Source organism: Thunnus maccoyii, chromosome 16, assembly GCF_910596095.1.
Source record: "Thunnus maccoyii chromosome 16, fThuMac1.1, whole genome shotgun sequence".
Lineage (NCBI taxonomy): Eukaryota > Metazoa > Chordata > Actinopteri > Scombriformes > Scombridae > Thunnus > Thunnus maccoyii.
Window position 1 is genome coordinate 618,343 of NC_056548.1, and position 12,023 is coordinate 630,365.

Genomic DNA, 12,023 nt, shown 5'->3' on the forward strand with positions numbered 1-12,023 from the left:
TGTTCATCTTTGTCAGATGAGGATGGAGCTGCAACCAACTGATTTTCTCAATTAATAGTTTAGTCTAAAAACAGATCACATTCTCAATTTCCCCGATCGACAGGCCAGAACGTATTTTCATTCTCATTTAATCTGTCAATTCTTTTCTCAATTAATCAGTTAGTTGTTTGGTCCAAGACGACGTCCTCAAATGTCTTGTTTTTGTCCACAACACAAAGATCTTCAGTTCACTGTCAGAGAGACTAAAGAAACCAGAAAATATTCACATTTAACAAGCTGCAATCAGAGAATTTTTTTTCTTAAAAAATGAATCAAGTCATTGCAGCTCTAATGTTCAGTTCACATGTGCCTCTTTCAAATGTTTAAAAGTCTGAACAGGCTGAAAGCTTGAAGATGTTTGTAGTTACAGGATGACATCACTGATGATGTAACAGGATGGGAAGTGAGTCATTACTCCCTCCATGAGTCCCAAAATCAAAATCTTTACTACACACCTGTCCACCAGGTGTCACATTACACAAGACTGAAAGATGATGTTTCATTAACAGAGTTTTAAACCAAACTTTATTGGTCAGTTGCTGTCAAACATCACATCAACATCACACACAAACACTAAACCTGTCACACTGTCACTATGACATCATGCAGCTGCTGTGATGTCACGTCGCCCCGGTGACCTCAGACAGCGTCTCCAGCAGCTGGAAGTAGTTGTACTTGATGTCGTACTCCATGTCGTACCAGAAATTCACTGCAGCAACAAACAAACATACAGAAAACGTTGATATTTATTAAAACACAACAGCTGACTGAACACACTCAACTTTTAAAATTAATATTTTTATTTCTGAGTTTGTGAAAACAAAAACTGAACATCAGGTTTTTGAAATGACCTGCTGCACATTTCACAAATATGTATTCAGGTGTTTCAAAATATGATTACAGCTTATGATTATGATTATTATTATCAATATTATTATTATTATTTGCTTTTTGTCTTCTTCTGTGGATGAAATGACTCATCCTGGTTTAGTGCTGCCCTCTGCTGTCACCTGACATCTAGGCAGAGCTGCATGTAGTGGGTCAGGTGTAGTTCAGGTGTTGTTCAGGTGTTTTTTTAAGTGTAGTTCAGGTGCAGTTAAGGTGTAGTTCAGGTGTGGTTCAGGTGTGGTTCAGGTGTAGTTCAGGTGCGGTTAAGGTGTAGTTCAGGTGTGGTTCAGGTGTAGTTCAGGTGTGGTTCAGGTGCAGTTAAGGTGTGGTTCAGGTGTGGTTCAGGTGTAGTTCAGGTGTAGTTCAGGTGTAGTTCATGTGCAGTTAAGGTGTGGTTCAGGTGTGGTTCAGGTGTAGTTCAGGTGTAGTTCAGGTGCAGTTAAGGTGTGGTTCAGGTGTAGTTCAGGTGCAGTTAAGGTGTAGTTCAGGTGTGGTTCAGGTGTAGTTCAGATGTAGTTCAGGTGTAGTTCAGGTGCAGTTAAGGTGTGGTTCAGGTGTAGTTCAGGTGTGGTTCAGGTGCAGTTAAGGTGCGGTTCAGGTGTAGTTCATGTGTGGTTCAGGTGTAGTTCAGGTGTAGTTTAGGTGTGGGTACCTGGTACAGCTGCAGTGTTTTTACCTGCAATGCAGCCGTGCGACTGCTGCACGTGGTGGAACCAGAGTGATGGCAGGAACAGCATCTCTCCGGCCTTCACGCTGCAGCGGACCGGTCGAGCTCGCCGGTACGACGGGTACCGCTGCAGGTCCGGGTCCAGAGGGTCCAGAGGGATCCAGGGGACCTGAGGGGGGGGGGGGGTTCAGGGAGGGTGAACTGGAGTGTTTTAAACAAAGCAGAGAGCGCTGAGATTAACAGACACCTGAACGCACCTTCTCAGAGTCGCTCTGATCCACGACCTCGAACTCACCGTCGTCCTGCTGACGGTAAACAGCCGGCTGATACACACCTGAGACAGAGTGTTACCATGGTTACTGTAGAGATTGCAGAGTGGTTACTATGGTCACTGCAGTGGATGGAGGGTGGTTGCTATGGTTACCGTAGGGGATGAAAGGTCGGTCTGTGGGCGGCAGCAGGATGAAGTTTTTCTCTCCAGAAATCACACAGTAAAGATTCTCATAGTGATCTTTGTGCACTGAAACACAAAACATACAACATAAAATGTTCATATTAAACACACTGAATATACATATTAAACATAATGTTTCTACATGTTAAACATATTGTTTCTACATATTAAACATATTGTTTCTCCATATTAAACATATTGTTTCTACATAGTAAACAGAATATCTGACTGATGTGATGTGTTGTCAGATCTTACTGGATGTGACGGCTCTCGCCTCTCCGAGCCAAAAGTTCACTGCATCTGGTAACTTTCCTAAAAGAAGAATAACAGATCAGATATGATCATAAAGAGAAAACAATAGTTTCTTAAACATGAATCAGTTGATGGTGAACAGAATCCAACACATTTAGTGTGATTGCTGAAAAGAGTGAAACTGAGCTGGAAAAGCCGACTGCTGTTGGTCGGACAAAACGAGACCTTTGAAGATGTTAAGTTGCACTTTAGGGAACCATGACGTGCAGTTTTCTCTACTTTCTCATTTTTGACAAGAAAATAATCTGCAGGTTAAATGACATTGAAAACAATTGTTGTAAAAAGACAGATAACAAGACTATTAGTCAAAAGGAACCGGAGAGTGTACAGCTGATTATTAATAACATTAAAGCAGCACTGTGAGACAATCTGAGATGTTTCTTCTGCAGCGTAAAGACATGATGAACGACCTGGACGGACCGAACAGGAAGACCTTCAACCCTAGCTGGGATACGACTATTTCCTGCCTCAGATCCATGCAGAGGTTTTTATTAAATGATGTATTTTATCTGATTACCATGTAAGAATCATGTTCAAGTTTTCCATGGGTCAGGTGATAAACATATGAACTATCCAGGAAGTAGCCTGAGCCTGTCTGTATTCTCTGTAGCGTTGGACAGAAGTCATGAAAGCAGCTCGATGTGTCTTTCACATCAGACCAGAACAGTTTCACAGCTTTAGTGAAGCTGCAACAGTTTGTGTTTCTGACTGACTGAGGAGACAGTCAGAGAAGATTTATGGAGGACTGTTTGACAAGAGCTCATATTTCTCTTCATATTTACATATTTTATATATTTTATATTTGTGGGACTGCCTGTATTCCAACATCCTGACTGCAGAATGAAGAAAACATCTGGAGCAGGTTTTTGTTTTTGGTCTTTACTTGAAAATACTCTATGCGTCTATACTAATGCTGTACTATAAAGAAGTATAGATATAAAAGTCAATTAATTCATCTACTTAATAAATAACTGTCGGACATTTTTTCCCTGCTGGTATTAAAGAGTCTGAACCTGCAGAAACTGAACGTATGGATTTTGGCATCTTTGCTCCAAGACAGATGTGATAATGAAGTGATTAATGGTTTCAGTTCTACATGTATCAGCGACCCCGTTGACCCCACTGTGACCCGCCTCCGGTCTGAGCGTGCTCAGTGTGAACTCACCGAGCGCCGCGCTCATCCAGGGAACATGCGGCTCCACATCGTCCGTCAGCTCCGGCAGCTCATCCAGCAGGTTGGAGCACTGCTTCTGCACGTAGAACACGCCGCGCTTCTCCACCTGACGGGACTCCACATGATGATCAGCTCAGGAAACTTTACACACTCACACAGCTTTGAAATATAAAAGTATCTCACACATGCTGTAAAAATAAATACAATCTGAAGATTTAAAGATATAAAAATCCTTTGGTTTGTGTGTAGAATCAGTTGTTACAGTGGCGTCCTTCAGTCCAGCAGCTTCTTCTTCTTCATGTGTTTTATCTTCTACGTGTATCTGACAGCTGCTGTAGAAACTCTGCAGATTTACACTCACAGCTCCGTATCAAACCGTCACGTTTAACTTCCTGACTGAAGCACCGGGAATCATCAAACAGATTGATCATCTTATTGATCACAAAGTTCTGATTTTGATCACAATATCTCCAGTCTCAGTTTCAGTCTGTGTTTTATTCAGAAGTTCTAATGTTCAGACTTTAACAACTGTGACGTCTTTATAATCAATATTTTTCATATATATTTATATATTATACACATTACACACTGTCATCTCATATATTAGTATTATTAAAATATTGATTACAGCTACTTGAAGAACAGAATTTTTCTGTTGTTGTAGTTTTACTTGACTAAAAGATTCCAGTGTTTCCTCCATCAGTGACTCATGGATCTAAATGTTTTGATACATATAAAAACAATCTGCTCTGAATAATAATTTATGTTTGAAACGTTTTTTTAAAATGCTCCCTCATTAAAAGTGCAGAATCTGTGAATCTGTAAAAAGTTTTCCTGCTGGACACCAGATGTTCCTCCTTCACTGTAAAGTTCATCTCAGTGTTTGTGTGTAACTCGCATATTGAACCACGATTGGCTCCAAACTAGCTGTGATGTCACACATCCTGCTGCTGACTGAGCTCAGAGAAACTTTCCTCCTTCAGCAGATGATGTGAAAACAAACACAGAGAAGCTCAAACATCCAGCTGAAGGCAGAAGAAGAGAAACCTGTTTGTGATTGGAGGAGGACCACGTGTCCGGCCTCCCGCTCACCTTTCCTTCTATGACGTCGAGCACCGAGGAGAAACTCATCTGCCGCTCCTCCGGCATCACGAAGCGATCTCCGTTCACGGCGTCAGCGTAGCCGTTAGGAGTCACCGCCACGCTGATGACCTTTGACCCCACCTTCTCCCTGGAGAGACAGAGGAGAACAGGAATCCGATGACATCACCACAGAAGAAAATCGGATCAGTGCAGGTGATGGTGGGCGGGGTTTCCTGACCTCAGGTACGCCGGCGTCCACCTGGTCAGAGCCGGCCAATGGTTGAAGGCGTTGCGGATGATACAAGGTTTGTTTGGACCAATCCAGTCGCGGTAGAACTGCAGCGGGTCAGGTGGCTCCTCCAGATAAGGCACTGATTGGTTCAGATACAGATCTGAAAGGTAATCAGTGATCAATCAGTGATCAGGAGCAGCAGGATACTTTATTAACGAGTTTAAATAAATCAGTTACAGAATCAGACTGATGTTAGATCAACATAAGTCAACATGACAGCTGTAGAAATTAATCAATTAATCGATCAGTTATCAATTATTAAATGAATCACCAACTATTCTGATAATCCATTCATCGTTTCTCTGATTGCAGCTCGTTAAATGCTCTAGAGACCTGCTGATGAATTTCAGTTTCACTGATCAATAACTGACTGTTTTCTGTATTAAACCGGTTCTACATTGAGACACTAAGAAATGATCAATAATGAAAACGATCGTTAGCTGCAGCTGTAGATCACATAAAAATATTGATCACATGACTTCAGATAAATCAATCAATCAATAAAGAGGTGAAACAAGAAGCTTCACAGTTTATTTGAGCTTTTTGTTCCTGGATGTGTGAAAGATCAGCTGATCAGAGTCTGAACCTTATTATTGATTATAAAAATCTATTATTAATCTGCTAAACTAACAAACACACATCTGAATAAATATGTTTAATAATGATTCTATAAGAGAAATATCTTTATATTTACTGATGAATTACATCAAAGTTACACAATATTTTTAATCATTATCTATTAATCTGCTGATTATTTTCTGGATCAATCGATTAGTTGTTTAGTTCATAAAATGTCAGAAAATGGTGAAAAATGTGGATCAATGTTTCCCAAGAATTTGGACTTTTTTTATTTGAAAAATGACTCCAACCGATGAATGGATAATCAGAATAGTTGGTGATTCATTTTGTTGGTAACTAATTGATTAATGGCTGCAGCTCTACTCTGTTTCTGTCAGTTTAGCTTTAAAACGTCTTTTTATGTCCCTGCAGGTTTGTCTGAATGCAGGAGAATCATTCTGCTGGAGAAAGAACCAAATCCAGATGTTTTCATGTGTTTCTGCTCTGAAATTGAAGCTTTTTGAGTACTAGTATTAGTACTGTAGTATCAGTAGTACCATAGTATTAGTACTGTAGTATCAGTAGTACTGTAGTATTAGTACTATAGTATTAGTGCTGTAGTATCAGTAGTACCATAGTATTAGTACTGTAGTATCAGTGGTACTGTAGTATTAGTACTGTAATATCAGTACTGTAGTATCAGTAGTACTGTAATATCAGTAGTACTGTAGTATTAGTACTGTAGTATTAGTACTGTAGTGTCAGTAGTACTGTAGTATTAGTAGTACTGTAGTATTAGTACTATAGTATTAGTGCTGTAGTATCAGTAGTACCATAGTATTAGTACTGTAGTATCAGTGGTACTGTAGTATTAGTACTGTAATATCAGTACTGTAGTATCAGTAGTACTGTAGTATTAGTACTGTAGTATTAGTACTGTAGTGTCAGTAGTACTGTAGTATTAGTACTGTAGTATTAGTACTGTAATATCAGTAGTACTGTAGTATTAGTACTATATTATTAGTACTTCTCTCACCGTGAGCCTCCAGTGAAAACTCAGCCAGACGTTTCTTCACAGCCTCCATATTATTTTTCCGTCATCACAGATTTGACAGGTTCGATCTTCAGAAATGATCAATAATCAATAAAGTCTCAGCTGTTTGTGTAACACTTCACTTCACGCTGCCATGCTGCTTTGTTTACATCCGGTGCGCATGCGCGGAGATCCGCTCATGGAGTGTTTGACGTCAGCAGATCTCCCCCTGCAGGCTGGAGGATGAACTGCGGCGGCTGCTGGTGGCGTCATATTAGTACTACTATCAGTGGTGGAAGAAGTACTCAGATACTTTACTACAGTAAAAGTACATAGGTATTATGAGCTTGATGTAGTTAAAGTATTGCAGTAAAAGTGTTTTTGCAGAAAATGGGTCTATGACTGATATAATAAATCAATGTAACAGAGAACATTATTAATACTGATGAGTCGGTGCATTAGCAGCATGTTATTGCTGCAGCTGCTGCAGGTGGAGCCAGTTTGAACTTTTTGAAGGTCACCAGATAAATCAGAGGTCAGAGGTCCTGAGATGATCGATCAGGTAAGAAAGGAGAAAAAACAAAGTTCTGATTCATAAATCTGGATTCATTTTCACAACTTTTCTTTAATCTTTGTGTTTTTGTGAAATCTTGGAGAATTTCACCTCTTTGAGCCTCAAACAGTTATTTATTTGAAACCATGTGAGGGGAAACGTCTCTTTGGTGGAGCTGTTAACAACTCATAGACATCTGAAATGTGACCCTGACTACACACTGCTTTTTGTAAGACGTCAAAAGCCAAAAAGGTTGGAAAACACTGGTTTCATCTTTAACTATGTGTTGTATTTTAAAAGCTTGTTATATTATCCATTGTGTCAGTAAAGTGAGGATGCTTTCAAAAATAATGACATGAATAGTTTTTATTGATGATGATGTGATAAAATACAAGTGACAAAAGTACAAAACAAGTACAAAAACACCTTGGGCTTCCACAGCTGGACAGATGTTATTCTATTAAACCATGAATAGAGCTGCAAGCTGCTCATTGGATCCCGACAGTAACAACAGCAGAGTCAACTGAGACAAATCAATGAATCATGTAGAAGGAAAAATAATTGAGTGTTTGAGTCTGAGACAGATCTGCTTCACAGTGCAGAGTGTGTCTGATGTTTGATTCCAGCAGATGATCTTCAGTCAGCAGAGATTCTGTAGGAGGGAGAGTCTCTCAGATGCAGAGACACAGAGGAACCAAACCAACCAGGCCAGACTGCAAAGCCAGCATACAGAGGTTCAGTGAATGTGGTGTTGAAGGTGTGGAGGTGGATCAGTGTGTCAGAGGAGACTCTGTAGAAGGACAGAGTGCCAGCAGGGCAGTCCACATACACTGCTACTCTGTTAGAGACAGAGGAGGAGGAGGAGGAGATGGCTGTTACTGTCTTATTGTGACGGACAGAGTAACGACCATCATTAGAGCAGTTCAGACTCCAGGACTGATTATTCCATCCAAACACACAGTCGTCACTGCCTCCTTTCCTGCTGATTCCTCTATAAGTCACTGATATATCAACTCTTCCTCTCCACTCAACCTCCCAGTAACAGCGACCAGTCAGATCATTTCTACACAGCAGCTGAGGCCTGCAGTCAAATCTGTCTGGATGATCAGGATATGACTGATCCAGGGACACACATGTCACCTTCCTGTTGTTGTCAGACAGTTTGAGTAATCTGTTTGTTGTGTTTGTGTCCAGTTCCAGTTCACAGGCATCTGATGGAGAGAACAACACACAATACAGCTGGACTGTTTATCATCTGTTGATTTATTAACAACTTTACTGACATTCACTGAAATTAAACCATTCAAATTTAAACCATCTCCATGACAACTGAGACACTCCATCAACTGAGGAGGGCCATGAGATATGACTGAAAGCTTTGGAGATACAGGGTAAGTGGACCTTTTGATGAGATTTTTTGGCCAAATTCAAACTTAAACTTCATTCCAGCTGCATCTGATGTTTGTCTAAATGTAAACTCAACAGTTGAGTTAGAACACTAACAGTCAACATGATAGTGAAGATGTCAGTAATCATGTTTTTATCAGTGAAGTTTGATGTAAAGTGAAGGTCTTTGCACATCAAATCTGTTGTTTTCATCTCAAACTGTTGTTTCAAACAGATTTTTGTCCAAATGCTCCAAACAGCTGCAGTCAGTATGAATGAATGAACTTTATCTTCAGGAGAGACATGAGTGACATTTTGGAGCAGGTTGCGCCACCATGTGGCCATTTATAAAACATTTCTCTTTGAACTCCTGAACTGTGTAGTACTGTAACAGAAGGACATTTCTGTTTTATGGATTCATTGGTTCAAGACAAATGTCAGTTTAGGCCATGACCATTTCTGCCAAAACAGATTTTCCATCATTTTGAACTTTTTTTCCACTTCTTTTACATATTTCATCCAGTTTTTTTCAAAGTTCTCATGAATCAAACTGAAAACACACTCACACTTCCACACACCAGGTTTCAGTCTCTGCAGTCCACCATGGTCCAACCTTGAGGAAGAGAAAAAGTCACAATCACCTTCATACACTTTCACTTATATCCACGATTAAACATCAACCAGAGTCCCTCAGTTAGTCAGAAGACGTTTCTCAATCTGTGTTCTTGTCTGTACTTGTGTTCTTGTCATAATTCAAAGTCTGTATCTAGTCAAGTACAGTCCAAACACCTATATGTGTTCTTGCTCCACCCCTTTCATTGGGGATGCATCAGGAGCTGACAGCAAGTATGCTGCAGTTCCAACTGCAGAATGATCGTACTGCTTCCTCCCATCCTCAGAAGTTTGTACTACTGAATCAAACTTGCAAGGTCCGAAACAGTGAGTACACAAGTCTGAACTTGGCATACTTGGTATTGAGAAAGGCCCAGTGTGTCTGTTGTCTGTCTGTCTGTCCATACCTGAGAGTGTCAACCTGCCCATACCTGAGTGTCTACTTGTCCATACCTGAGATTGACGACCTGTCTATACCTGAGAGTGTCCACCTGTCTGTCCATAGCTTAGATTGACCACCTGTCCATACCAGAGACTGTCCAATCTACAGTGTGGATCCTCCAGTCCAGCAGACAGCAGCTTCTCTCCTGAGTCTCCTGGATGATTGAAGCTCAGATCCAGCTCTCTCAGATGGGAGGGGTTGGAGCTCAGAGCTGAGGCCAGAGAAGCACAGCCTTCCTCTGTGATCAGACATCCTGACAGGCTGAACACACACAACAGTTGCTCTAATGAGCTTAAAAAGATCCTCAACTCAATAAACAGTATTTTGCCCCTTAGACCTTTATGTATGTTGTGTACGTTCCACTTGGCACCCCCTGCTGTTTGTTGGTGTCATGTTATGTTAGTAGCAGGAGAGAAAGCACATGTTCCTGCTGGAGGCTGCTATTGCTGAAGCTCAGGGTTTAATCTGATGCCATTCTGTTTTTACTTGGGCAGAATAAATGTGTTAAATATTGTTCAACAGCATAAAGATAGTAAGAAGATTTAATAGAAATTTACTGATGTTTTATGTTAGTTCATATTTTTCATTCCAGTGATGATCACTGTGTGATTGCAGTAATTTCATTAGCCAACTTAGCGTCTCCATCATATTTCTGATTTCATTTCATTCAATGTTTAAAAAATTAATTTGTAGTATTTTACAAAAAAACTGTTAAATGTAAAGGAAATCATGTACAACATTTCCTGAGCAGCTGGTGTACATGCAGGTGTATGTTCACCTGCATGTAAAGGACATGACAGTAATTCTGTATTTATATTTTCTGTTAGGGACTCTTCATTATTTATGAGAGGGAGGGGGGTGGTGCAAAACAGGGGAGGCATGTCAAATAATTTTTTAAGCACTGGGGGGAAACTTACGTTTTTTATTTTGGCAACTCCAGGGTTTCGTTTTCAAGTAACTTTCATTAATGTGGGCAGCAAAGGGTAAGTTTTTAAAATCAAATAGCAGCCGCAGTGCCAACTAATATTATTATTCTGGCTGATGCTGCCACTGTTGTGTATGTTACAATTTATTTGGGAAGAGAGTTTTTGTTATTTGTTGTCATATGTTATTGTCATTTTTTTCTTGACTATAGTTGACTATACTGCTGTAACGCAATAATTTCCCTCACAATTTATTTGTGGAATAGGAAGCGTGGTTGTAATGCCCCTTTATTTTGCTGAAGTGCATACACAGCTTGTGTTGATGTGATTTTCTGTGAGGAGGATGTGCATTTTGCATTAAAAAATTAGCTCTCTGGTGAAAACTCTCTCCCTCCATGCTGTTTACTGGTTGCATTGGCTGGACCAAGTTAGCTTTTTTTGGTTTCAGAGCTGGAACTGTCATAGGTAACTTTTGCAGTACTATAGGAGAGGACCCATAAGTTGGGCTAGTAATTAGCTTTTTTCCTGATGAGGGAAGGGGTGGGGGGTGGGAGGGTCATAGATACATGACTAGCAGCAACAAACAGCAACAACAGCAGGAACAGCTGGTGAAGGACAGAAGAAGGACCTCAACATGTCAGCATGGTTTATGGGGTTTCCTGCGGATGAGGAAACACAAAGAACTCCGGGGAAGAAGTCAAGTTAGTAACATGCATTAACGGTAAAAGAATACATACAGATGGAGAAGAGGAGAGGAGCTCAGTGCATCATGAGAAGTCCCCCAGCAATGTAGCCCTATAGCAGCATAACTAAGGGCTGGTCCAAAGCGAGCTTGGTTGGCCATAACTGTAAGCTTTATCAAAAAGGAAAGTTTTAAGCCTACTCTTAAATGTAGAGAGGGTGTCTGCCCCCCAGACCAAATCTGGAAGATGGTTCCACAAGAGAGGAGCCTGATAGCTGAGGGCTCCGCCTCCCATTCTACTTTTGGCGACTGTAGGAACCACCAGTAAGCCTGCATTCTGGGAGCGCAGTGCTCTAGTGGGGTAATAGGGTACTGTGAGCTCTTTAAGATACACTAGTGCCTGACTGTTAAGGGCTTTGTATGGGAAGAGAAGGATTTTAAATTCAATTCTTGATTTTACTGGAAGCCAATGCAGTGAAGCTAAGATGGGGGAAATGTGATCTCTTTTTCTAGTTTTAGTCAGTACACGTGCAGCTGCATTCTGGACCAGCTGGAGAGTCTTTAGAGACTTGTTAGGGCAGCCTGATAATAATGAGTTGCAATAATCCAGCATAGAAGTAACATCCAGCCTAGAAGTAACTATTTTACTAATAAAAAGCACTAATTTACTATAATATAATAATATACTATATATATTATTTAATATAATAGTTATTTAAATGACCTGAGACTTTCCAGTCTGCAGTTTGAACTCTTCAGTCCAGCAGACAACAGCTTCACTCCTGAATCCTGCAGGTTGTTGTTATCCATGTCCAGCTCTCTCAGACTAGAGGACCGGGAGCTGAGAACTGAGGACAGAGCTGCACAGCATCTCTTTGAGAGGTTACAGCCACTCAACCTGAAGAATTAAGAATTTTAAGCAGTC

At 40.5% G+C, this 12,023-nt stretch overlaps 2 protein-coding genes across 3 annotated transcripts in view; both read right to left on the reverse strand.

The window, feature by feature from the left end:
- Positions 1 to 547: 547 nt before the first annotated feature.
- On the reverse strand, positions 548 to 6,690 carry jmjd7 (jumonji domain containing 7). 2 transcript variants are annotated; one of them, XM_042389060.1, is made up of 9 exons: positions 6,504 to 6,690; positions 4,856 to 5,009; positions 4,627 to 4,765; positions 3,526 to 3,640; positions 2,304 to 2,360; positions 2,019 to 2,114; positions 1,852 to 1,928; positions 1,604 to 1,763; positions 548 to 748 (listed from the first exon to the last, which is right to left on the reverse strand). In XM_042389060.1, exons 1-9 carry the CDS (start codon positions 6,550 to 6,552, stop codon positions 660 to 662), a joined length of 936 nt encoding a protein of 311 aa, XP_042244994.1. In that variant the 5' UTR covers positions 6,553 to 6,690; the 3' UTR covers positions 548 to 659. The 2 variants fall into 2 exon arrangements, with proteins under 2 accessions (XP_042244994.1, XP_042244993.1); XM_042389059.1 differs by having other exon boundaries at positions 3,526 to 3,649.
- A 713-nt stretch (positions 6,691 to 7,403) lies between these two features.
- Positions 7,404 to 12,023, reverse strand: part of LOC121881322 (NLR family CARD domain-containing protein 3-like) — a 36,640-nt gene continuing 32,020 nt past the window's right edge. The window contains 4 exon segments of the mRNA XM_042389050.1: positions 7,404 to 8,264; positions 9,006 to 9,052; positions 9,581 to 9,754; positions 11,823 to 11,996. Of these exon segments, the coding sequence (XP_042244984.1) occupies positions 7,690 to 8,264; positions 9,006 to 9,052; positions 9,581 to 9,754; positions 11,823 to 11,996 (970 nt within the window). The 3' untranslated portion in view covers positions 7,404 to 7,689.